The sequence below is a fragment of the Perognathus longimembris genome, chromosome 20 (genome assembly GCF_023159225.1).
Source record: "Perognathus longimembris pacificus isolate PPM17 chromosome 20, ASM2315922v1, whole genome shotgun sequence".
In the NCBI taxonomy this organism is placed as follows: Eukaryota; Metazoa; Chordata; class Mammalia; order Rodentia; family Heteromyidae; genus Perognathus; species Perognathus longimembris.
The window spans coordinates 37308110-37335696 of NC_063180.1; the positions used below are offsets into that span (position 1 = coordinate 37308110).

A 27587-nucleotide genomic window follows, 5' to 3' on the forward strand; every position below is an offset into this window, starting at 1 on the left:
CCAGAAATTCTCCATTCTCCCACCATCTCTCTCTTTGGGCTCTGTCCCCCATGCTCCCAAATTTGGTTCCTTTGTGTAGCTTGCTCCATCTCTGATCCCAGACAGGATTATTGTTACAGAACTAGTAGTGGTAAGAGGGGAGGCGGTTAACCCTTTCTTACCCTCTCCACCCACCAGGAGCCCTTCCTTACCCCAGTCCTTCCTTACCAACCTCTCCTCCCACCCTGGGTGATAAATTGTTCAGAATCCATCTGTGAGCTGTGAGATTTGCACTTGCTTCTAGTAGCAATAGTCATATCATATCACAGTTATCATTTTCTATTCTGAGTTGCCACCTATTAATGTAATATTCATACCTACATCCCCAAGGCCTGGCATAGTGCCTGAAAATCCTTGATGTAGGCAAATAGTTTATGGGGTTTTGTTTTTGAGATTTAGTGCTCCAGACTAGCAGTGTACCACTTGAGCCACAGCTCCACTTCCAGCTTTTTGGTGGTTAATTAGAGATAAGAGCCTCACAGGCTTTCTTGCCTGGGCTTTTTTTTAATAGTTGTTTTTTTTTTTTTCCAGAGCTGAGGACCGAACTCGGAGCCTTGCGCTCGCCAGGCAGGTGGTCTTTCGCTGAGCTAAATCCCCAGCCCCCAAAAAGCATTAGTTGTACTACTTTTGTTGTTGTTGTTGTTGTTGTGGGGCTTGAACTCTGGGCCTGGGGCCTGGGCTTTCTTCGAAACATGACTCTCAGATCTCAGCCTGTGAAGTAGCTAGGATTACATGTATGAACCACTAGCACCTAGCTTATGTTTTGAAATGTACAAGCATCTAAGAACCTTCCCATTTAGCTATTTCAATTTGGGCCTTTTCCTCTTTCCAACTTTGGAGAAAAGAGGAGAAAGAGATCTTCAACCCTTTCCTATTTTCTCTTTGTATAAGCAGAACCCCCCGCCCTCTTTTTTTTGCCAGTCCTGAGGCTTGATGAACTCAAGGTCTGCTCGCTGTCCCTGAGCTGCTTTTGCTCAAAGCTAGTGCTCTACCACTTGAGCCACCCTGCCACTTGCAGCTTTTTCCGTGTATGTGGTACTGAGGAATCTAGCCCAGGGCTTCATGCATGCTAGGCAAGCACTCTACCACTAAACCACATGCCCAGCCCTAGAAACCCTTTGATAGATGATGTTTTTGCTTTAGGGAGCAAGGGTTGAGCAAGGCTACTGCAGACTCCTTTGAGTGCTTCTGTGACAAACATTCCTGCTCAAAAAGTGCCAGTAGTGGAAAGCACCACTGGGCATGTGGGAAGTAGTGGCCTGGACATTTGGTCTCTGCTGTCTATTGACCAGAGATGGCCTGTGGGACTTAGCGCTGATTTCTACACTAAGTCTTTTCTAGTCTACTCACCACCACCACCACCACCCACCTCCCCCACCCCCTGCCTCTCCAGTGCACTGCTTCCTCTGGGAAATAGGCGGGCTCTGCTTTTTTTCTGGCAAAACTGTCCTCTTGCAGACCCTCTTACTTACCTCTTTTCATTCCAGGTACATTCCCACCCCAGTCCCCGTTCACTGCACAAGGTGCTGTCCACCTTCACACTGCCCTGTTAGCTTGGAATCTGGACTCTGCCTCACTTCTAATCCATGCAGCAACCACAGGTCAATCCTGCCCATTCCCACAGTTGCAACTAGAGAGGCCACAACAGTGGGGTCTTGGAATGGTATAGAGATAATTTATAATCAAGGAGTGGGGTGGAGGTCAGAATGCAGAAATTACTGAGCGGGTACGGAATTCTTGTGAAGACAAGCCAGGAGTGGACATCACTTGAGAGATGGTAGAGATCAGTTGTTGAGGGTGCTCAGGTATGGAAGCGAGCTCTCACCAACCAAACTCAGTGGGCTTTCTTGTGAAAACCAGATTTTACAGGGAAGGGCACTGATGCACCTAACATAAGGATTGGCAAAGCAAAAGTTTGCCCAAGCAGAGATACTTTGTCAGGGCCAGAAGTTGGCTTGTTGAGGCTGACTAGTCCACTTACTTTGTATAGCATTTCCTACAGAGAAGGAAAAAAAGATAATGAATGACCTACAGAAACTGTTTCTAACATGGACATGTCTAAAAAAAGTCAAAGAATTTTCCTGTGGAAGGAAATGCATTCATATTCTAGCCCCAGCGATTTCACGATATAGTTTTAGAAATCAGAATCTAGACTAGTGGAAGTAACTTGTCTACAAGCCAGATCCTAACACTGCAGCCGGCATGGTTTCCCACTCAGAATTTAAATCCACCACACTTTGTCATCCAGAATAGAAATGTTTAAATAGCACCAATGCTATGCACTACATTTCATAGTTCACAGTATTATGGTGCCTACTGAAAAGAATTGACAGCCTTTCTCTCTCTAATCCAGATTTAGGTCGGTCTCGAGAGCTCCAGTATGTGTACGTGGACAACAATATTCACCTGAAAGGCCTGCCCTCCTACTTATACAATAAAGTCATCGGGTGCAATGGGTAAGGCCCATGTCTCACTTGGCATTTGAAAACAGATGAACTACTTTTGCTCATCCTACTCAATCTGTCTTTGGCCTGAATAATGCTAGACCAAACATCTTACTGGACCAAGACTGTTGGGCAAGCAACTTAGAACATTGTGTGTTCAATTTAACTAGTAAACTGTAGGTTTCATCAGTAAATTGTTTATTACAGTCAACAGAATCTATATATACTCTGTTTTGCTATGGATATAAACAGCTGTATTTAATTTTTTAGTGGTACTGGGTATTCAACTCAGTGCATTTCACCTGGTATAAATGGACTCTCTACCACTTGGATCATACCCCCAGTCCTTTTTTCTTTTTTTTTTTTTTTTTTGCCAGTCCTGGGCCTTGGACTCAGGGCCTGAGCACTGTCCCTGGCTTCTTCCCACTCAAGGCTAGCACTCTGCCACTTGAGCCACAGCGCCGCTTCTGGCCGTTTTCTGTATATGTGGTGCTGGGGAATCGAACCTAGGGCCTCGTGTATCCGAGGCAGGCACTCTTGCCGCTAGGCTATATCCCCAGCCCCTCCCCAGTCCTTTTTTCTTTTGCTGCCTTTGAGCAGGGTCTTGAGTACATCCTTCTAGGCACACTTCTAGGCACACTTTGCGTGTAGCCGGAATGATAGTTACATACCACTACATAAGGTGTTGGTGGAGCTGAGGTCTTGTTCTCTTTTTTGCCCAAGATAGGAAAGGTTATGGGTGTGAGCCACTATGCATTACCGAACAGCTTTAATTTTATCTAATGTCATGAAACCAGGTTTTTAAACCCCAGACTCAAAAATCCAGAGTGCCACATTAGGTGCAGCCACTCGCCCTCATTGGCAAATAAAGAGACATGGGAAAGGGCAGAAAGGAGATTTATTCCATGGCAGCCGTGGGAAGACAGCCATCTTCAGGAGTACAGAGTAGGGGTAAGGGATGATAAATATATGACTAGTCAAGATGGTCTCAAGTCAGAAGTACGGACTGACTGACTGTTAGCTTAGTCTTTGTCCTTTGAGAAGTTCCAGAGAAGCTATTATTGCTTCCACTTGAGGGGAGAAAGCAGTTTTACCTTTTGCCACATGATAAGGAGATGGCATTGCCTGTCTGAGGGCACTTTGCCTTTTGTCACAAGATGTTATTAGTGAATCCTGTCTTTCCTAGAGCCCAAGGTGATTGTAAAGTGACTGTGGCAGAGAATGGCTCAAAGGGCACAGATGCAAGGTAAAGGCTCTAGGTGTCAGTTAATTGACAAAGCCCAGAGAAAGCATCTTCTGAGTTGCCTCTTAAAGTCGTTGAGCTATGACGGACATGAAATAGTGTATATATATATATTTTTTTAAGGCTATGATATGATGATTTGCTACACATGTACCATAGAAACAGTGTATCCACCGCAAAGAGTAGAAGAATGAGCACTGCTAAAAGTTTTTCTCCCTCTGAATTTCATTACAGTGACAATTTCACTATTTACAACCCTCATAGACTTTATCAATTGGAAACGTTTAAAATTTGACCTCGTCCTTGAATACAGCTCATGGTCCTAGCAGCCAAACAGACATTTTAGCTTATGAAAACTGACAGTCTTTTTTTCAGAACAGCAAAAGGAAAGGTTTTTCCTTTACAGTCAGCTTTTAGAAAGATGCCTTCCATCTCTCCTGTATAATCCAAGATGTTTTCAGAACTGCTTTTCCTGGCCTTACTTTCCCCAGCTCAGCAGCCAAAGGAGTACCCTTGAGAGTATGCCACCGGCATGCTTGACTCATCCTGTCTTATTTCCCAGATCCTGCAGAAGTGGCTCAGACCGCATGTAGTTCTGAAGAAAGGGGAGGACAAGAAGTGTATACAGAGGACAACCATCTCCCATTGGCTGCCTCCAGGGAATGCCATGAGCCCTGATTGCTCCAGAGAGAGCAACTAAGCATCATGGCCTTCCCCTAGGAAGCATATACCCTTGTTACCTTGGGAATACCCAAGTGAGTTCAGAGCCTGCATGAGATGGCTGATGAGAGATTTATTCAGAAGCTTCTGTGATGCTTCTAGAAGAGAGGCATAGAATATACCCTGATGTTCTTAGCTCAGTGATTTTTTTCCCACAGCTGGTTTCATTGTATTTGTGATACGACATGGCCATTAATCCTAGCAAGTTCTTGAGAGACTTTGACTTCAGTGGTGAAATGGCCTGGGTGATAGTGACTGTTGATGGGCGATTAATAAGTACCATCACCTAGGTGATCAAATTCAGAATCATGGGGACACTTTTCATTATGCAGATTGGCCAGAGTGTAAAATGATTGATGATGATAAGATCATGCCATAGGGAAGTGGCTTTTAAAAAAATTTTTTTGAGACAGAGTCTCAACTGTGACAGCCTGTTCTGGCCTCAAATTCATGATCTTCCTACCTCAGCCTCCTGATTGAGGGGATTCTAGGTATATACAGCACACCTAGCTGAAAAATGGATACTTCACTACAGCCTTTTAAGAAAGAGCTCTAGTTTACAAAGCTAAAATCCCCATTTGAGGAATTTTAAATTAATAATGCAAGACATCTATGCATATAGTGTATGTAGCAGGAAGTTTCACCCCCCCCAAAAAAGATAAACATAGCAAATAGGTTAATAAATTATGATTCCTGTACATTCTGGAATATTATGAAACTAGTAAAAAGTTTTGTTTGAATCTTCTTAATTGGCCTGAAAGATTACATGAACAAAAGCACATTGGAGCTGGGGCCATAGCTTGAGTGGTAGAGTACTTGTCTGGCAAACCCAAGGCCCTGGGTTCAAACCCCGTTTCTGTCCCCTAAAAGCACACCAAAGTACTGTGTTACCCCCATCTGACTAAAAAGACAGGTTGAAGGAAAAGATCTATTGCTGGTTTTTTTTCTCCTTACAATTTAAATTTACAATATTAGAATGTTTTGAAATAACCTAAAAATCAACACAAACAGCTCTGTAGGAGAAAGATGTGGTTGGGTGGACTGAACCCAGCCTACCCCATGTTTCCTGCTTCTGAAACTTAGTGACATTTCTATTCAGAACTGGCACTTCTCCCTGCCCCCCACGGTATCACAACTTTGAAAGCATGAGTTATTTGGGGTTTATCCAAATGGCTATTCCACACCATCTACCTAACCACGCCAATGACTTCCACATTCCTGTTTCCATGTTGATGTTCCTTATTGCCTCCTCCATGCTAGTCTCTACCCTGCTTACTGTTTTGTGGCCACATGGTTTTGTAAGAACCATCTGACCATTGTTCCAGTGAATTAAAGCCCTCTCAATGTTTAGTTCTGCTAGCATTCTTGGAATCTTCCTCCCACCCTTTCAAACCCTGGTCCTTCCAGCCCTCCTGAAACCGCAGACAGAGCCCAAATCTTCCATCCCTTGCTGTTGCCCACGCCCTGTTCCTCCCCTCACACGTATACAAATTTCCACTGTGTCCTGTGGACACTGCTTATCCATTCTCCACCCCACATCAGAGCACTTGTGTTGTAATTCTTCTCCTGAGAGAAGGGAGTCATTTCATTTTTTCCCCCTTTTGGGGGCAGGGGCAATACTGGGGATTGAACTCAGGTCTTTAAGCTTGCTAGCCTGGTGCTTTACCACTTGAGCCACACTTACAGCCCTTTTATGTATTGATTATTTGGGAGTCTTGATTTATGCCTGGGCCAACCTGGACTTCAATCATCCTATTTGTGTTCCCCTGTCTCTGAGGATAACAGGTATGTGCCACTGTGCTTCCATTATATCCTAAGCGTTTTAATTTTTCCCCTGACAGTAGTGGGGTTGAACCCAAGGCCTTGAAATTACTAGACTGGTATCACGACACTTAGCCACTCCTCCAGCCCTTCATATTTTTAGGGGAGGGGGCAGTACTGGGACTTGAACTCAGGTCCTGGCACTCTCAGCTTTTCTTGCTCATAGCTAGCACTGTACCACTTGAGCCATGCCTCTAGACTAGCTATTTGCTGGTTAAATGGAGATGGAGTCTCATGTGTTATTCTGCCCAGGCTAGATCTCCACCTCTTGAGTTGCTAGGATTACAGGTATGAGCCACCAGCGCTTGGCTTCATTTGTTCAGTGCTCTGCAGCTATGTTCTGATGGAGAGAAGGAAGGAATGAATAAAAGAACTTTTAACAATTGAATGAGTCCAGGGTTTCTCCCTTCCAGGCCTGTGCCTGATGTATCACTGCTGGTTTTGCTCAGGGTTAGAGATACTATCTTAGGTCGTGTTCACAGAGCCAAGTTTACTGGCTGGTTGGCCATCTAAGAAAAATATTGGAACTTTTAGAGAGGAGGTAGAGTGAAAGCAGACTCCTAAGGATTGGTGACCTGGCAGCCAAAGGAACAAGGACATCTTTGCCTTCTGGTTACAGGTGGCTATAGGCAATGAGCCAAACTTGGCCAGAATCTTTTCTTTTGCTAAAGTTATTGTCTGCCATTTAAAATATTTGTGGGTTTTGCTTTTACTGCACAAAACATCTGTTACTTTTTTCACTTAAATTTGAAAGATTCCATCAGCCTACATTGGGAAGGGGTAGCAAAATGAGAAGAGAGCTCTCAGAGACAACCTCAGCTCCTTCTGTACTGTACTGCTGGAAGTGCCATGACTTAGCTGCATTTTAACGGCTACATGTCCGGTTCTGAGGCAGGATGCAGAATGGAGCCCAGGATAGTGGGTGACCACATTGAGAAGCAGCTGGCAGTTGAGCAGTCACACATTCCCAGATGGTGGGTGCAGCCCCCTCTCCTTCCCCTGGTCCTGATAGCGCTGGGCGTGTCTCTCTGCAGCTGTGGTGCCCCCATCCAAATGTCCGAGGCGAAGCTGCTCTCCTTTTCATCAGGGCAGCTGACCGTCTTCCTCCCAGCAGAGGTGAAGGCCATAGGGACAGAGAAAGATCACGTTCTGCCCTTGCAGGAGCTGGCCATGCGGAGTCTCTATCACACCTACCACACGTTTCTAAAAGGTACCTGGGCTTCTCTTTGTTCTCTCAGTGAACAGTCAAGTGTGTTTTATGCTACCTGGCCTGGCTGCCATCTTTTTTTTTCTGAATATTTATTTATTTATTGTCAAAGTGATGTACAGAGGGGTTACAGTTTCATAGGTAAGGCAGTCGGTACATTTCTTGTTCAACTTGCTACCTCCTCCCTCATTCCCCCCGCCCCAGCTGCCATCTTGTAAGATATTTTTACTGTGGTAAAAGATACATGACACAAAATTCACCATTTTATATAAACATATATTTAGGTGGGATTGTGTGTATTCACATGTAATCACACGCAACAGAATCATCTTCCTTCCTCTACTTTTTTCTTCTTGCTTGTTTTTTAAATTATCTTTCAGTAGTGGTACAAAGGAGTTACCATTCAACAAAGAAGTTTATGAATACAAGCATCTTAATCAGTGCCATCCCTTTCATCCCTGTCCTCCGTCCCTCCCAACCCTACCCCTTGCCTCAGATTTCTGAAACCGCCATTTGGCTTCAAACCCCTGGGCTCCAAAGATCCTCCTGCTTTCCAATACCTGGGCCTATAGGTGTGTACCACAGTGTCTGACTGGAACCCTTCAAAAGAAGATTTTCAATATTTCTTCAACTCTGGTCCTTTTGCTCCTCTCCCCCAGACAGAGGGATGCATTCTTGAAACATAGTTATCAAAGTTAAAACCATGCATAAGTGAAGGAAACGAGTGTATAGAATCTGTACACACTCTACACTGAAGTGACATGTGGCCATAGGATCTTATCCTCAATACAGACTCAAACATCTCTTCAACAGAGCAGAATTGCCCCTTGCTGTCTCCTCACATCCGAGAAATGTAGGAACCTTTGGCAGTATTGGTCCAGTGTGCCAAGTCTTGTTTTGGAAAGAATTTCAAAGCACATGGATTTATAGTGTTATGGGGCATATATCTGAAATACCCTAAGAAAGCACTAGGCGGGGCTGTGGACAGCTCAGTATAGATTACATGCTTACCATGTGGAGGCTTTGGAGCCAATTCCAGCACCAAATATAGGGAAGCATAAGGCAGTATTATTAAGGCACAATTTCTTATGAATGAAAAATACATTTCAAGTGTTTTTAAAGCTGCTAAAAGTTTTGTCTTTGTGTGTATTACATACATGTATATATACATACATACATCTATATACATGCATACTTAAGTATATAAAAACGTATCCTTATCCTTCCAGCAACATCTGGTATAAAGTTGTTTTTAAAAAAATAAGCAGGGAGTTTAAAGTGAGACATAGAAATGGAGGGACAAAGGATGAACAAATGTAGCAGCGATACTCAGTAGACACTATGTTGAAAACTGTACAACTTGTGTATAAAAGTGAGAGGGAAAAGCTGGGAGAGAGTGAGGGAAGAGGTAACATTGTATAAAAAGAAATGTACTCTTTACCTGACTTATGTAACTGTACCTCTGTACAGCACCTTTATAGTTACAATAAAAATGTTCAATTAAATAAAAACGAAGCAGAAAATTCTCTCATCCATCTGGGCATAAATTACATTTTTGATGACATTTTTGTAAGTAGTTATAGACAAACCTGGACAGATGTAACTAGTCACAAACATGATTAGCATTTCGTTCCTGATGAAGATTTTTTGGTTTTAGATTCTACCTCAATGTGAACATCTCTGTCTCTGCAGAATAGCCTCAGAGTAGAGCTGTGTCATGATTGCACGGGTCGTGGGGATGTTTTGCTTCTCACCACATCCCTTCATCCTTCATGTACCTTCGACCAAGAATGCTCTAATACTCGGGAGTGAGATGTGGAAAGTCTTGGGTCCATTCCATTCCATTGTCTTTGGCTCCCACATTTCATTTCCTTCAAGATACACACACACACACATACACACACACATACACACACACATATACATTCTAGCCCTGGTTGATGCTTGATTGACAGGTAATAGTAAGTTTAGGGTATTTAATGGAAGTTAGCGATAGACTTCAGACCCGGACTCTCAATTCTCACCTCCTACAAAGGCTGGCAAAGCCCTGTCTGGGGAAATTGATGCCTTTTTGATCCTTGTTCTTAAAGACTATTTGATCTTATTCTTTCCTTGACTCTACCTTAGGACAGCTTCTAGTTTCCTTTCAAGGAGTAGGTTTTCATTTTCTTTTTGTATGAAAACTGCAAAAAAAAATCTTTCTTTTTCTAATAATGTTAGAGTTTTATTGAATGCCTATCAGATAACAGAATTTTCAACACAAAATGCTTTTAAGTAGTTTTACAAAGGTTTGAATAAACTTATTTGGTAACAGAGAAAAGGATTTGAAGAAAGACTGGTTTAAGGAAATCTGATTTTTTTTTTTCCAGTCATGTGTGTGTGATTTTTCTCTTGTGTTCCAGATTTGAACTTCTTGTCTCCGATCTCCTTACCCAGAAGTCTCCTGGAGCTGTTGCACTGCCCCCTGGGGCACTGCCACCGGTGCAGTGAGCCCATGTTTACTATCGTCTACCCCAAGCTGTTTCCCTTGAGAGAGACGCCGATGGCAGGGCTGCACCAGGGGTAATCATGCCTAAGTGGGCACTAGGGTTTCTACCTGGGCGAGGGGTGCAGCATGGGGAGGGAAAAGGCTGAGCTTGAATGGGTAGTTAAATCTGCAGCTTTCAAGCAGCCTAAGATGCTTCCTGAGATGCAGCTAAATAAAACAAGTACACATTTCAACATTACAAGAGAGCTAAACTTCCTTTATTGGTCACACACAAAACCAGCTTTTGAATGTGTTCTTTAGAGTAGCTCATTCTTTGTGGGAATGTTTTCCTGCCATGCCCCTGTTCACAATAGTCTAGGCAGCAAGGGTACAAGAAAAACACTCCTTGTATAATGGGCCACGCCCAGCCCTTCTGTTTAGTTGCTAACTGGAAGAATATGAGCAAGCTCCGTGCGCACACGTGCGTGTGGCATGCTCATGCCACCCTGTTTCCTGGCACCACGCCTGAGTCTGCTGAGAGTGCTCACGAATTAAACCCTGGTGTGGATTTCTGACAGTCAAACCTAGGACAGCAGTTGAAAACTCCTCATGCACACGCACCACCTTGCTTCAAACTTTTAAGGTTTGAAAAGAAAAACAGTACCTCGTTTCTCCTTTAAATGTGGTATTTGGGGTGAGTCAGTGTGCCAGGTAACAGAACTCTACTGCTCTTGTCGAGGTTAGTCTTTCCATTATCATCCATTTTGTTTAGTGGGGTTGGAGGTTTTTTTAGGGGGGCTGGTTTTGGTATGAGGCAGGGTCTCCCTATGTCGCCCACACTAGCCTCTAACTCTGGAACCTACTGCCTCTGCCTCCTGAAGGTTGGGATTACAGACATTTACTGCCTTGCCTGGCCTCATTGTGATCATTTTTATGGAAAAATTCCCAAGATTTTCTTCCCACTTTTTTCTTTCCTTCCTTTATCTCTTCCTCCCTACTTGCTTCCCTTCTTCTTCCTTACTTGCTTCCTTCTCTCCTTTCCATTTTGTCTTCCCAGTGCTAAGGATGGAACCCAGAGCCTCATGAACACTCTACGTCCGAACAACACACATAGCCACAGCCCTTTCCTTCATCTCTTAATCCCTGCAGGATCGTCAGTGTGCATGCAGCGTTCTGGGCATGGACTTTGATCCTAACAGGCCAGGGCCCTTCCTCTGTGAGAGCTTGGGCCTGTGCTCTGAATTCAAAATCGGGAAGGTCACCTACATGTCAGGGGCCCTTGTGACGATTGGTAGATAAAGAAGACAAACAAGCACTTTATACATAATAGATGTTCAACAAGTAGATTACTTATTCCTTGTCTGTACCTGCTTCTTCTAAAAATCTGTGTTTATCCTTCTCTTGCTCTAGTTAATCCCATTTGGTATGCTTTCAGTTCCTGTTTCCTACATACATGGGCCATATTCTGAACCTTGGTGCTTGTCCTGAGCAAAACAAACCACCACCCCAGACTCAAACTCAAAATGTTTGTCCTGCTGTACACCTCATTTCTCAAGCCAGATGTTTGGGATTTTCCCTGTACACCAAATAAGCAATTGGTCCTGCAGTGGTAGACTGATCCAGGCCTCCAGCCCAGTTTGTTCTGACACTGTCTGCCTATGGGTAGCATGGGTTCTGACCCTGAATCCCCAGTGGGGAGGGCTTGGGTTGCTGAGCGTCTCTGAACTTTATCCCTCCATTAACAGAATGAGGATAAGTGACGTCTACTTAGCCCTTTGAGGGTTCACAGCCATGTGATGGGCCCTGGATGGTGGATGAAATACCACAGAAATGCCAAGGATTCACATCTACCTTTATAGCTTACAGATGGCTTGTTTCTAATTTTTATTGTAGTTGTAGCAAATGATCTTCATACTCATACTTGTAAGATGTCATCATAGAAAATCTTAAGTAATTCATTAAGCTATAAATTCCTCATGTGATAGCAATTATGCACTTTGCTACAGAAGACATTTCCTTACTGCAAATAGGAAAATCAAAACAAAACAGTATAGTCAGAATGCTCAATGTAGCTGGATTCTCAGTTTTAGAAATAAACTTCTTTTCTTTTTTTTTTTTTTTTGCCGTAGCAGAGTTTGAACTCAGGTCTTACTTTAGTTATTTTTTCAAAGAGGGATTCACATTCTTGCTTGGAACTACAATCCTACCTACCCATGCTCCACTCCCCAATATCTGAAACTATAGTCATGAGCCACTGTACCAGCTTAAACTGGAATTTAAATAAAATAGAACCTTCCAATGAAGTAATTTTTTGTTATCTTTATGGAAATGTGGGCACCTTCATGAGCATTCACATTTCCCACTTATGACTAGAAATTCAGCATGAATAACCTTGGATCATTTCAGGACAGAAATGGAATAATACTAATCTAGTAAGATGAGTCTATTGAGCATTTAGGGCTTGGGCAAAGTGCTTTCATTAGACAAAGCTGGACTGACTGTGACTGAGGCAGAGCTGAAATGCCAAGACATGGCTGTCTAGCTGGGTCTCACACACACAGTATCATTTCATCCAGCAGACTCCTATATTGGCAGGCGGACTGTGTTCAAAGCAGAGACTTCAGTTGGCTATGATAGTCTTTAAAGTACTTCTTTTATAACTGAATCTCAAATACTTGAATTTTCAGGCTGGAAATAAAATCAGTATTTTCAATATCATCAACTCTAGAACGTCTTGATCATATTATTTTGGACTTTTTTCTAATATATTCAGCTTAGTTCTCATTGCTTGTCATAAAATAATACATTATATCAGCTAGTATCTAAATTCATGTGGACATCTGGTATTATTTTTAAAGGGAACATATTGAATATTCTTCTAAAATACCAAGTTCCATGGAAGTGTTAACTTTCGTCCTAAATTTAATGCAGAATGAAGGAAAAAGTTATAGTATTTTGCATTATTTTTTAAACCTTCAACTGCATGTAGCAGAGAAAAATGGCTAGTAAGTTCATGACTTGTATCTCTACACAGAGCACATATTCATTCTGAAAACTTTATTATTTGTTTATTAAAATAAATAATTTCAGATGGGCACACCCAAATTGTTGTGTGCTCTCTTAAGACCAAAAATGAGAAGGGGAACCTAACCATCTAGTACCTCTTATGGGTAACTGATTGATCTATGAGAGACTTTCAATTCTAACCCTATACACAACAAGGATGCACTTTTACAGTTATTTTTAATAGTTATTTAAAAGGATTTTTAAAAATCTTTTGCCTAAAATTTTATACAAATTTAAAAAAGAAAAGGAAAGATTGTTATAGTGAAATATTTCTGATTACTTGAAAATCTTCTACAATGGATTCCTCAAAAGTACGCATGGTCTGATCTGATCTTTGTCAGTCATGGGTGTGAACATTCATGTGTATATGTATACATAACACATGAACAGCTGTATGTATGTAGTAAAAAAAAAATCTTGAAGGACCCACACAACAAGTAACCAGTGGTTTCCTTTGAGAAGTCTTAAACTTTTGCAACAAACTGGTATTGACGTAGAGATCAGAACTATTCTTAATTAGTACAACATACTTGAAAGAATGACTTTCAAGTTACTTGTGAATGGCTGAGAAAAACTCATGTTCTCCTCTGTGAATGCATCCATGGTCAGCCAGCAGAGTCAGCGTTTGTCTTCAGCCGGTGATGGGGCCACACTGGTGGTGGGGCTGGCCCTGCAGGCCGTACTCAGGCAGTTTTCAAAGTCGGGATGACATTGCCTGGTTCCTTGAGGAATTTCTAGCTCCCAGGCCAGCATGCTGTCATGAGAGCTCCAGATGTTGAGTTACTGTGCCTTGTTTGAAGACTTTAGAGAGCAAGCTGTCTTGTTCTTACAGTTTCTTTTCATCTTTCAGAACAAATTAATACTCCCTTCTCACTAGTAGTTTACTTTTTAATTATGTCTACTAAGGAATTCTTACCCAGTTTAGTTACATGAAACAGTTCATATTTCCTTGCCCTTGCTTTTGGGTGCCCATTAGTTTCCTTTCTATGAAACCAAATAATACCAGTGATAAACTGTGTCCATACTTGTTTGCCCCTCTACCCCGGTCAAAACCTATTCACTGACACATTTCTAGGTGACTGAGGAAATTTCCCATAAGTAAAATACTGTACCCCCTAGCATATTTAACTTAGTTGCTCTTTACTGTTTCTTCCTCAGTGTATCATTCAGAAATTAGGTTTTGACCATCTACTGTGTGCTATACAATGCACTAGGTACTAAGAATTCTGCTATAACCAAAGCACACATGTACACTTTTCCATTCCCAAAGTCACCAGCAAGGACAAACCAAGAAGGAAACAAGTATGTGGCACTTGAAGCCTTTCTTATGCACAGGATCTTCCCAGAAGAAGTTAGTTGCCACAAACTTGAATGTCTCAAGCAGATACAGTAGACTGGTGGATGAGTCTTTCCTACGTTCGTATGTACACAGGCATGCAATTTTATCTGATCAGCTCTTACAAATATTATTTTTCTTTTGGCTTGAATCTCTGTATGAGTCAAAGATATGCTTTTTTAAAATTTTTAATCAGGAAACACATTTGCAGGAAAAAGAATCCCACATTTCTTATGATATTTGTGAGCTCCAATATGTGCCAACAGCATTGTGATTTGTTCTTTTAAGGAACAGTAGTATTTCTGTATTTTAAAAGCGAGCTCAAATGCTCTTTCTTCTGCCTTGCCTGTTTGCTCAAAGATTCTCAAGCCACAAATGTAATGTCTGATGTTCTTTGTAGATCTCAGCCTCTTTTTTCTTAACTGGAGAGCTTGTTGTGACGCTCAAAGTTTCACCTCTAAAACTCTCATCCCTGGGACCACAGAGTGTGGATTTTAAAGGACTTAGCCAGCACCAATTCATCTTAAGGCAGTAGATTTCACTGGTACACTTGTAACGACTCAGATCATTAATACAGTAAGCAGATACAACCTGTTATTAGATGAATCTCACCAAAGCAAATAATGAGTTCCTAGCCTTGGGATTTCTTTGTAGCAGAGATATGAAACCTCGGGTTGCCCACACAATCACATATACACACAGCATCCTAAGGAGTTGGTGATGATGCAATAGGTATTATGTATGCTTCAGGGAGGGCAAATCATATTCCTTTGTGAGCCTGGTGGCTTTGCCTGGAAGCTTCACTTTAAAAACTCAGTGGTTTTAGTAGCTGCTGAATCCTTTGGTGTATGAATGGGTTAAGTGTCAATTTTGCTTTGAAAAAAACCAAAAACACAAGGAGAGTTAAGTTTTGTCAACAAATCCTCTGCAATCCATTCACATTTAGTATCTGAAGTTCATTTTAATTGGGATTTATCCAAATGGATACATATCCTGATGCTTGTTGCATTGAAAATTACCAGCTGTAGGGCTGAGTGTGGTGGGGCATACTTTTAATTCCAGCACGTAGGAATCTGAGGCAGGAGGATGATGAGTTCAAGACTAGACTAGCCTTGGGATTTTCTACATAGACAATCTAACATGCCCTCTGCAGACAAATAGTTTTATTTCTTCCCTTCCGCTTTGTGTGCCTTTTATTTCTCTTTCTTGCTTAATTACGGTGGTTACTGCTTTACTACTTTAGTGCTGTGTGGGCTAAGGTTGTGAGAGTAGACATTCTTGCCTTCTCCCCAGTCTTTGAGGGAAACATTCAGTCTCTCACTGTTAAATAGAATGTTAATATAATAGCAGGTTTGTGGGTAGTTTTGGAGATACTGGGGTTTGACCTCGAGATTGATAGGCTCTACTACTGAGCCATGCCTCCAGCCCTTTTTTTTATTATGGTTTCAAGATAGGGTCTCACTTCCTGCCTAGGCACACACCTAGACCACAGTCATATTTTTTGTTGCCTTCTAGATCTAGGATAACAGGTATACAACACCATACCCAGGTTTGTATGTTGAGATGGAGTCTCCACCTGGGCTGGCATGGAACAGTGATCCTCTGGGTCTTGGCTAGGAGTAATCCTGGGCCACCAGGAAAGGCAGAATCTAGAGTCAGCAGTGGAGAACCCAGGAAGTATCCAGCATAGAGATGTCAGAGGCCCTCGGCGGCTCCTGACTTGCTTCACAAAGGTGTTGGGGCCCGAGTGTGAGAGGATTCTTTTTTTTTGGCCAGTCCTGGGCCTTGAACTCAGGGCCTGAGCACTGTCCTTGGCTTCTTTTTGCTCAAGGCTATCACTCTGCCACTTGAGCCACAGCGCCACTTCTGGCCGTTTTCTGTATATGTGGTGCTGGGGAATCGAACCCAGGGCCTCATGTATACAAGGCAAGCACTCTTGCCACTAGGCCATATCCCCAGCCCGAGAGGATTCTTTTATTACATTGAACTGTATTATCAGATTCTGAAATTACTCCAGTAAGCAACCTACATAATAAATACATCTGTAGGATAAATTCCTTTAAAGTAGGTTGCTTAACTTCTCAGTACATATGTGTTGTTGATAAATTGGTGACATTTTCTGTTGTATAAGTTTATAATATACTGCAAGTTCTGTGATTGCACTGCTCGTTTTGATAAGCAGAATTCAGAACAGACGGTGGAAAAGTCTTATTTTTCCTGAACTGAATGTCACCAAACACCAAGAGTGAGCACATACATGCACACACATGCACGTGTCTGCTTCCAGTTCCCTGCTTTAAAAGGATAGTTTCATTTTCTAATGACCATGCCTTGATTCTTTTGTATGTATGCCAGTACTGGGGCTTGAACTCAAGGTCTAGATGCAGTCCCTTAGCTTTTCACTCAAGGTTAAGGCCCTGCTACTTGAGCCACAGTTCCACTTCTAGCTTTTTGGTGGTTAATTGGAGATAAGAGTCTCACAGACTTTCCACCAGGTTAGTTTTGAATCATAATCCTCAGATCTCATCCTTTTGAGTAACTAGGATTATAAATTTGAGCCACCAACAACCAGCCCTAGTTCTTTTTTGTTTGTTTGTTTTAGCCAAGAAGGTGTCTCTAATGGCAAGAATTCAGACACTTCAGGGTTTTGGGTTTTGTTTTTTTTTAGCAAATATTAGTTGCTCGGTGTGAGGGGGTATTCATTGTAACATTTCCATACATACAATCCATGTATCCTGATCAAACTCATTCCCACTGTCCCTCTCTCATCCCCTTTGTAAGACAATTTCAGCAGGTTTCCTTGTTCTCACTCAGATAAGTTACTTCAACCGTACTCATCCCCACCCACCATCTCCAGGGGCCCTCTTCCCCCATACCTGCCCCTCCCCAACTAAGCTATTCTACTTACTATCATGCACTATTTTTTTTAATGTGTATTGTACAGAAGGGTACTTCCAATGTGCGTACTTTATATTGCAATCAGAACAACCCACTCCATTGCTCACTCCCCTTCCCCCAGCCTCCTGTTATCAACTGCTTTAATGTATTCCTTATGCCATCTCCATAGTGTATTTTGACATGAAGAATCCAGCCTTTCATCTCACACTAACCGTGCTCTTCTCCCTGCTCTTCCCTCCCAGGAGGACGACTGTCAGCTTTGTGGCCTACTGCTGCTCCACCCAGTGTCTAAAGACCTTTGACCTGCTGGGCTGATGAGCACTCCAGAGCCTGGGCAGCGCTGGCAGCGTGACGCAGTGGCCGCCTGCAGACGGCACATGCCATGAGAATCCAGCCAGGCGGGATTGGGCCCTTCCACCCTGCGCTGTCCACCACAGGGGCCGCCAGAACTCTCTGGAAGTGTCGTGATTGGGCTTCCCAGCTAAAATGCCTTCTCCCTTCTCCCCACGTTGGAATACATCCTCCCCCAAATTAAGGACATTTTGTCTTCTGTGTTTTTCTTTTAATGTGAGTGTGTCTCAAATGTAAACTATCCAGTTGCTGAACCTCCCTACATCGCATTGAAGGCAAATTGCAGTCCCTGAAGAGCTCCTAATTTGCTACTACAGCCAAATTAACTTTTGAATGATATACCTCCAGTGACACTGCGCCCCTTTCTCCTTCCCACCCCCCACCCCTCGCCCAGAGGATTATTTCCCAAAGAGGTTTTCGCCATGTTTCTTCCAGGGGAAACTTGTCAGTTCCCAGGCTCAGTCTTCGCTAACCCCAGGGTCTCCATAGCCCTGCAGAGCCAGGTGGAGCTGGAGCTAGAGCTGGAGTCAAAGCTAGATGGACTTCTGGAGGCTCCCTCCTGGAGAGGGGCCCCTTCTCTGGTAGCCCTTCTAAGTTTGACAGTGTATCGAGAGACTTTCAAGAGGGATTTTTACAAAAATGTTGATGATAATGAAATCCACTCTTGTTTTAAAAGGCAACAGAAAAAACAAGTTTTGAAATGTTTTATTACTTCCAGATAAGATGTTTCTTATATATAAATGAGAACTTTAAGGAACATTTGAGACTTTAAAAGATCTATTTCTTTTCTAAAGTTAAGTACTTTCCACAAAATAAGATGAGGGGGAAACATACACCAAAATAAAATCTCTCCGTTCTTGTTAGATGGGTTTATGATTAAATCTGTATGACTTTGGAATATTGTTACATATGAAAAACTGGCCTCAGCTACTTCTGCTACTGTGTTTCCCCAAGTGAGTCTAGCCTCAGTCTACACATTTACTTAGGTATCTGGTAGATGAGTTGTCTTCATTTTGTCCCTTGATTCCTTATTTATGTAAGATACTGTCCAGATACTGCTGAGAAAATTCAGGTCCAAAATCAGCCATGGATTTTTGCCAAAAAAAAAGGTCCATAAAAGAAAGCTAGGAGCCTCCCACTGCCCAAGGGACTTGCTCCTTGTGGAGGAGTCACGTATTCAATCTTGCTTTAGAAGGATGGCATTTCAACTCTACTTTGCTACCAGATGTTCATCTGGTTGCTGGGAAGTGACTCTAAAAAAAAAAAATGGTGTTTTTTTTGTGATGCAATTTTCTATAAGACAAGATTGGTAGGAGAACGGGGAAGGGTTGCTTGGTTGAAAAACGATGTTCAAAAATGTTCGGGCTTGTCAAAAACGTTGGTGGATAATATTTTATTAGCTGCCCTAACTCTTTAATGGTAGGCTCTAACAGGGCCAAAAATCCTACATAGTTACTGACAGATGTGTGATCTCTTTGCAGTCACACCATCCGCTGCCTGGAAAACAGACTCTCCACATAGAATGGAGGGCACCAAGTTCCCAGGTGTGCCAGCTGAATGTATGCTGTTCTGACTTGCTCTTGTCCCTTTCATAGCTTGGTCTGTTCAGCCTTCACATTTCAAAGCCTTGGCATATAATAGGAACTAAAGGTCGGTATCAAAATGGACCATTCCTTTCATCCTTAGGAGTAATTGAAGTTTTGACAGAACTCCTGCATGTCTAGAGGTTGCTGGGTGAGAAATGTGGCGTGGAGCTTCACAGGCATGTGCTTAAGCTACCCATCATGCAACAGGAAATACAGTGCTACAGGCATCGATCACTGGGTAGAAGGTAGCACATTGGGGTATAATTTCTAGTTAAATTAAGAGCCTTGCAAAGACTGCTGGGCTGGGTGGGAGGAAGATTCACATTTTACAGTAGACTATAGACTACTGTCCTTGCTACCTATACTTCAGTATCAGCTTTTGCTTCTTATAGTGATCCAGGGTATCTATGTTTGTAGTGAAAAGATTGTTTCAGACTGATCCTGCCATCTAAACAAGGATGACACCCTTCACTCAGATTGGAGCCATTGTCTAAATTTTACACTGCATCCATTTTGATCATGTTTATACAATAATGGTTACTTATAGATTATTGAGCTTGAACTATGGCTCAAATGTCCGTGATGGTATCTTCACTGTTTCAACTGAATTTATTTTGTTAGGAAAGAGAGCCTTAGATATTTGAGTCAAAGCAAGGAGAAAATTGACCTAAAATGCCAGAATGAATTTGTTGGAAATTACTAAAGGCCACAGCAATTCAAAGCATATTTATTCAACAGGAATGACTGCATGGCTGTGTATATAGTAAGCTATGATGTTTTAACTTGTGCCTCCTTCCCTCCCTCCGCTGCCCATCTCCACTCCTTGAGACTCCGCAGTATGCAGAGAGCTGAAAAGCAGCAGCATGGTAACCACTGGAGAGAATTCATTTCCAGAGTTGTCATTTGATCTGTCTGGCAGTTCCCTGAAGATCTCACTGGTGAGACTGTATTTATTTTACTGAACTGGAACTTGCCAGGTATGAAGAGGCTTTTCCTCGGGGATACTTGCCTAAAAGGTCTCAGACAATTGATTACCATGTGGCTGCGTGAAGCACTGGATAACCTTTGGAGCAAACAACAGGTTGACCCAGAATTTTAAGAGCTGGAGAGTACAGCATGCAGAGGGATTTTGAAGAGCTCTGACATTCTATGACCATAGGGAGGCCTTTGCACATGCCAGGGGTTGAGCTGTAGCTCAGGAGATACCTGATGACACCCTACGCTTTGCCCTTGAAGCTCTGAACAGACAGAGGTGAAGCCAAAGGCAGAGTTGTCACCTTTCTGGCTGAGGGTTGAAGGTGCTCTACCATGCCTGTGGGCTTAGCACAGACCCAGAGACTTACTGGTTTCAAGTACATTTAGCTCTATCACTAAACTACTAAACAGACACTTTGGTGTCCATGTACTATAAGCACAGCACAAATTAGCAGGGAACTAAATGAGTATCCGTTCCATAGCACATTATTCTTTCTCAGTGCTCCATCTGGCCTGGCTCTTGCTAGGCAGGAACTCTACCACTTGAATTACTCTATTGGTTCTTTTTGTATGAGTTATTTTTTGAGATAGGGTCTTGCTTCACATCCAGGCCAATCTGGACCACAGTCTTCCTCTTTATATATCCCTGTGTGGCAGGGATGACAGGCACTGTGGCCAGTTACTGGTGAGAGAAGGTCTTGCAAGCTTTTCTACTTGTGCTGGCCTGGAACCACAATCCTCCTTATATCAATCTACCATAGTACAGTTATAGGTATAAACCACCATTGCCTGGCTGCCATATTATTTAATGTTTTCACACACAACGAAAATTGTAAAGGATGCAAAAAAGGAAGTACACAGGAAATAAGTGTTAGACTGAGAAAGTCCAGACCTTGGACTTCTAGAAACTTTAAAACAGCAATTTCAAAGAAAATCCTGGTTGAAGCACTAAAGGAAGTATTAAAATGATGTTTCACCAAATAAAATACTTAATGAAACATGCCAAGGACAAACTTGTTCAGAATTTAGGGGACCACATGCTCCTGGGATCTAGTTCTATTCTCACTTGAGTTTCTATTCCTTGCTTTATGTGTATGCACCTTCTTGTTTTCTATAAGAAAATGACATTGAAGTCCAATTTTTTCTCTTTTTCTTACTCAAGGACAGCACTCTAACATCCACATCCATGGAGTCCAATTCTTGTCATTTTTTGTAATATATTTTGATATATAAGACTGGTATCTAAGGCCTTGCTAGCCCTATCCTGATGAGGCTTGTTGTAGTACTGGTTCATCTACTCCTAGAGGAGCATGCTTTGTGAAGTACACCTTTGTCATTTTTGTCTCTCAGTCATTTGAAAAGAAAAGAACTCATGGTTCCTTTGTCTTGCTGACATTTTGATAATATAGCATAATGTAGGTGAGTTTCCTGACCTCCGGGCAGAAGCAAGCTACACACAAGATGTTCTTATAAAACAGAATAGAACATTTGTAAGTCAGGACCCTCTGATCTGATTTTATGCACACTTTCCAACCTTTTCTTCACCTATTACATTGTGAAACTACACCATCCATGAACACTGATGTATATAATTACATTGCATGTTATTATTACATATGTACCAACATGGTTTAATATATTTTACATCTATATGTGTAATGTATTTGAGACTTACTTTCTCATCTATATTTAAAATACATTTTCCAGTTTCTTCATCTATGTGGTATCAATTTATTTGAGGAGGCAAATGGGAAATTAATTCTTTTATATGCAAGTATTAGAGTCATACAGCTATTACAAATTCAAGTTATCAGTAGCTCCTTTGGGCCAGAACAATTTTGGAAATTTTTATCTTTCTATTTAATGTAAAATTTATTTGTGGCTAGAGCCTTGAAATATAATTTTAACTCAAGATGTGCTTTCATTTGTGTTCAGCCATGCAGTTTTGAGTAAGAGATTTCTCAGAAATCATCCCCTTATCATACTATATGAGGATGACCAAATGAGATGGTGTCCAATGAGCTAAGCTTTTGTTTAATGTTAGACCCATGGCCAAAGTTCCCACATTCATCTCTGCAAAAATAAGACACGGGATCTACCATTCAGTAAAGTGAGCAGTGTATCAAAAAGAGCTGTGTAAAAGCCAAGGAGAAAATGGCACAGCCAAGAAGCAGCAGAAGGCCCCAAGGCAGTTGCAGAAGAAACCACACCCTTCAGGAGCCCTTGGAGCCTGCAGGATGAGGGCCTGTGAAGAGCACTGAGACTGAAAAGAGCCCGAGGAAGGAAAAACCACCACTCTTGATCATCTCTGCCTCTAGCGAACCACAATCCTACAACCTTCAGCGTCCTCACTTCGCCAGCAAGGGCACCCACCTGCTAGCAGCTCAGACTACTCCATGATGTTCCGCCAGGGTCCCAGTGCCCCTTGGAGGAAGGACTTGAGTTCAATGTTGTGACCTCCAATGCTCAGTGAGTATTGAGAGAGCCAAGAAAGCCCTGAGGTTTTTGCAGGTCACTAATTGAGATTCAGAAGAAATGATACCTGATTCTTTCCAGAAAAAAGAAAAAAAATCCCTGGGTTTGTAGGTTTGAGCAGGGCGGGGGGTGGGGGGATGGGGAAACCTGGAGAAATACTGAAACTCACTCTAAAGGCAAAGAAGCAAGAATGATCTGATACCACAACTATCAAAAGAAAACAAGAAATAACTTGATTTCTTGTCTGTGCCTGTGGCTCCCTCCAGGAGTTGTCTCCACACGCCATCTTCCCTTTGGGACACTCATGGCCTGTCCCATATCTTTGCATGGATCTCACTGATGTATCTGAACTGGCAAGCCCATCCCAGGAGGTGGAAAATTCCTCAAATAGAATTCATCCCGCCCCCACCGCACCTTACCCTTGGGTTTCTTGCAGGATCTTTCTAGTCATGTGGGAGAGTGGATCATCTCGACTTCAGCCCGCGTTCTCAGTGCTCTTAGGGGTTTCCTGATCATTGTGTAACCACAGGGTGGTTACCTTAACCTGGTGTCTCAGGCTGTAATTTTCATACTGCATTTTCCATGTTACCAGAATCAGGACCTTAGTACATATTCAGCTGTCTTCATGAGTTCTGGGTAAATAGAATTGGAGGTAGGGGAGAGAAGGGTATACACAGTCAAAACAATCCCAAGTCACAGGTGTGGCCAGAGCTGGTGTCTAATGGACTCAGGATCGCTCAGGACTTTATTACAATCAGAATCATTGATGTCTGGCAGGTTGGTCCAGGTCTTTCCTGAATTCCAAGATGGCAGCAAATTGAGTGCAGAGAGAGAGAGAATAGCTCAGGACAAAGGACAAGATACAACATGGAAGAGGCTGGGGAGCCCAGCCTTCATTCTGCTGCTGGTTAATTTGTGGAGCCAAGTGAAAGAATCAATGTTTCTTTTTTTAAAAAAGTAATTTTTAACCTCCTCATACAATTTTATACAGAAGGACCCTTGTAGAATGGTCTGAGGATTTCATTTGGACTTTAATATCATGTTTTTCAGTGGAGCCCTGACGATCCATTCTAGAGCATTCGTTTGAAGACATGCTGCCATCTGGTACCTCATTTGAATCAATCAGCATAGCTGAACACATTTCAAAGCTTTATTTCAGAGCTGCTGGCTGTGTGTGTGTGTGTGTGTGTGTGTGTGTGTGTGCATGTGTGTATGTGTGTGTGTGTGTGTGTGTGTGTGTGCGTGCGCACTATACTGGGGCTTGAACTCACAGCCTGGACACTGTTCCTTACCTATTTGCACTCAAGGCCAGCACTCTACTATTTGAGCTACAGCTCCATTTCTGGCTTTTGGGTGGTTAAATGTTGATAGGAGTCTTATGGATTTTTTCTACCCAGGCTGGCTTCAAACTGCAATCCTCAGATCTCAGCCTCCTGAGTAGCTAGAATTATCCTCCGCTTCCTTTTGGATCACGTAGCTTCCTCATAATCCAACTTTCTAGTGATCCTTCTACTTTCTGTTGCAGTATTCAAAACATGCACCACTGAGTGAGATCCTGGCTCCAAATGAGACAAAAATCTAGGAAGGGAGCCCACCCCTACCAGCAAAGCCAGAGAGAAAAACAAAACCAAGAAATAACCACTCCAGGCCTACTGCTTTTGTAAAGCATTAAAAAAAAAATCTCTTCCCAACCTCATCTCACTCTGAAACAATCCAGACTATAAATAATGAGTGGGATAAGTGGATATGATAGTGGTAAAGTTCTAAAAACAACCTGTCAGGCTTTCAGACTTGCAGAGTTGGTTCTTTAGCTGTTTTTGGCCTATATAGGGGTTTAAGAATCTTCAGACACAGATCTGTTACACAAAATAATCACCTCAGTTCTAAAAATACTCTCCTGCTACTAATTCAATTAAAAACATTCAGCAGGAAAGCTTAATTAAGCTTTCTAGGTGGTTAAAAGTCTACGAGGCAGACATACAATTTCTAAGAGTCCCAGAGTCCAAATGGCAGGTGACAATGGATCTTGAAAACTGATCAAGAAATGCTTCAGCCCCTTTCTTGTGCTGAGAGAGTACTGACCCCATTACCTGAAATGTGTTACTGAGTTACCCCAAGGCTGGGCAGCTGAAGAGGACCTGGTTGTGCTAGCAACATCAGCCTCAGGGAGAGAAGAGTTGACACAAGGCCAGATTCCTTGAGGACAGCAGAGACTAGTTGAAACCACTCCTCCTTGCTTTGATGATGGTGATAGATAACTTAATTTTTCAGCACCTGGTGTTCACAAGAAAGACTTCCCAGCATCAAAACAACCAAGAGGGGGGGAAAATAAAACCAAAACATTTACAGATTGGCAACATGTCCGAGAGAACAGAAAGTTGCAAGGGGGAAGAGAGAGACTTTGCCCTTGTTTCCAGACACCATAAATGAGAAAATGCAATCTACCCAAATGCCACAGACAGCAGGACAGAGGAGTTAGTGGTGAAGTCCCCCACAGTGCAGGCCAGGCCACATAGACCAGTCTATAGTGACCAACAGTCCCAATGTCAGAAGAAAAATCGAGGTTACCAATGGTCTGAGCAATCAACTAAAGCCATATTAAAATTTGTGGTACAGAGCTTAATCCTCCTCCAAGGAAAGAAAAGACAGAGTAAAACACAGCAGACCCACACAGATAGAAAATCCCAGGAAGAGGGCTGGCCCAGAGAGTCTGCAAAGGGAGAAAAGGGCACACCTAGCATGTTCTGGAACTAAGCGACTGGAACTAAGTGACTGGAACTTGGGGAGCAGTGTATAGAGTGGGTCCAGGTGAGGAAAAATGAGGGTCCCTGAGTGTTTTAGGAAGGTTGCCATTTGTCCCCCTTTTCAATGGAAACTCTGGAGGCTGGATGCAGAAGCTCTGGAAAGTTCTGGTTGGCTCCAAAGAAGGTGACAGTGGCTTGGACTAGACCAGAGCAGAGATGGCGAGAAACAGAGAGAGGTCAGAAGATGGGAGAAGGAAAAATGGCGGAACTGAAATGAAGGAGCGATGTGGGGTAGACAGAAACCCTAGGTTTCTGCCCAAATCTGCGTCCTCCTCTTCCCTACCTCATTTTCTACCACCATTATAGCTCCCCTATTCTCTTCACCCTACCCCTTCTCACCTTCCTCTGACACTGTACCCCTCCTCCATGGTACCTCCAACCTTCTGATTCTGCCTCAATGTCACCAACAGTCTTTGTCCCAGTGACCTCTGACCTTGAGCACTGGTTGACATCCACTCGCTCCTGGCTTCTCCCTCCCTCTCCAGTGACTCCTGCTTCCGCCCTTCAGCCAGCTCAGTCCAGAGGAGTCTGGGTTCCAGAGCTATGAGATGTCCTGCCACTTGCAGTCAGTCAAACTCCCAGGAAGGGGCCTTTTCTACGTTCATCCCTGACCACATCCCTGAATCCCTGAGGCCTGCCCTGTAAAAGCCCATCCACCCAGTCATTTCCAGTAAGATGGTGGTAATAGCTGCACAACTCGGGAGAGACAGTAATAACCATTGGATTTTATAAACAGATGAAGATATATGCTATATACCTTCTACTTCCACGCAGCCTTGAGGAAGAAGCAAAGGAAGGGAAAGGCCCAGAAGCTGTCCAGCCCTGCCTCTAGCCTCCACATTTATGGCTCACCTCAGAGCCTCACCTGCCTCTGCCATGAGTCATGATGACTCCGCTGTCACACTAATCACCCAAGGCCAGAAACTTTCCAAAGTTGGCCAACTCTCACCCACCACTATTTCTCCACCCACCCACCTCAGCCTCCATCACCCAGCCACAAGCCCTTCTAAGGGCTCTCTGTTGGGTGCCAGCTCCCAGCCTGGGCACACCCGTGGAGGGGAATGAGGACCTTGACAGGCGGTTGTAGGATCCCATGGGCCTGCTGGCATTTGTGAATAAGGGTGTAGAGCAGTCCCATACGGCAAAGCGCATCTGGTCCTACAAAACACTAGAATGTTCCATCCAATGTTCTCATGTACTGAGAAGTCTGGACCAAGTTCACCTAAGCAGACAATACTTCATTCTTGCACCAGCCCATTCCTGTGTGCCTAGTTTTTACAAGTGGCTTGTATGGAAGCATTGCTGCTCCTCTTCCCGTCTCATGTTACTGATTTTCACTTACTGTTCTCACCCAGATGCTAGCCACGGATTACTTCACTATCTTCATGATAGACCAGGGCAATCTACACACTCATCCCTAGGGTACTTACTCTAGGGCTGAGCCCCCTTCCTCCGGTGAGAGGGGCTGCCGGAGCTGCCCTTCCTCGACCTCTCTGGGCCCACCTTGCAGTCTGATAATAAAAGCATAGCACTGACTGACAATCTCTGACTTGCCATAAATCCCACGTAATACCTGACTCCTGGCCTGGGCACATTTGCCTCTGTACAATGTTCCCAGGCCTTGATTCCAAGGTTCAGAGAGTTCCTATGGGCTTGGATGAGCTGGCACTGGAGCCAGAGCACCAAAGAAATCCGATAAAAGAGGACTGATAGATAGGTCCTGTGTGCCAGCAAAGATTGACTCTGGAGGTGCTGCTCACCAGGTTCCCTTTATCGGCACCCCCATATTCTGTTCCTCAATTCCAAAGATTCACTTGGCCTGCAGGTCTGCACAGCTCTGCAGTCAGAAAAAAAAAATGTGTCCCACGTGGTCCCTCAGCCACTGTAAGCCTTGTTTCCTTGTGTCACAAGGAAAGGGGACAAAGCGATGATCCTCTTTGATGAATGGTGAATGTGCCTCACTTATTAGAAGGCCTCAGAAAGAATCCATCTCCCTACTCAAAGCTTCCCAACTCTGCTCCTGTCCTGCTTACCTTCCCTTTCTTGGGCTCAGCTCAGTATTTCTTTTGTTGTTATATTATCTTGTTGTTTTTATTATTTACTTTGGAGATGCATTCGGTTGTGTGGAGTGGAGTGTTATAAGAAAGCCCTTCTC

The 27587-nt window shown here is 43.1% G+C and overlaps 1 protein-coding gene across 3 annotated transcripts in view; it reads left to right on the forward strand.

Annotated features, from left to right (window-relative positions):
- The window catches only part of Lrrc28 (leucine rich repeat containing 28), a 62125-nt gene extending 44344 nt beyond the window's left edge, over positions 1–17781 (forward strand). For all 3 annotated transcript variants that reach the window (XM_048329702.1, XM_048329703.1, XM_048329704.1), the window contains 4 exons: positions 2393–2495; positions 7302–7477; positions 9877–10036; positions 17484–17781. In XM_048329702.1, the coding sequence (XP_048185659.1) occupies positions 2393–2495; positions 7302–7477; positions 9877–10036; positions 17484–17556 (512 nt within the window). In that variant the 3' untranslated portion in view covers positions 17557–17781. The remainder of the gene's footprint in view (positions 1–2392; positions 2496–7301; positions 7478–9876; positions 10037–17483) is intronic.
- The last annotated feature ends 9806 nt before the right edge of the window (positions 17782–27587 follow it).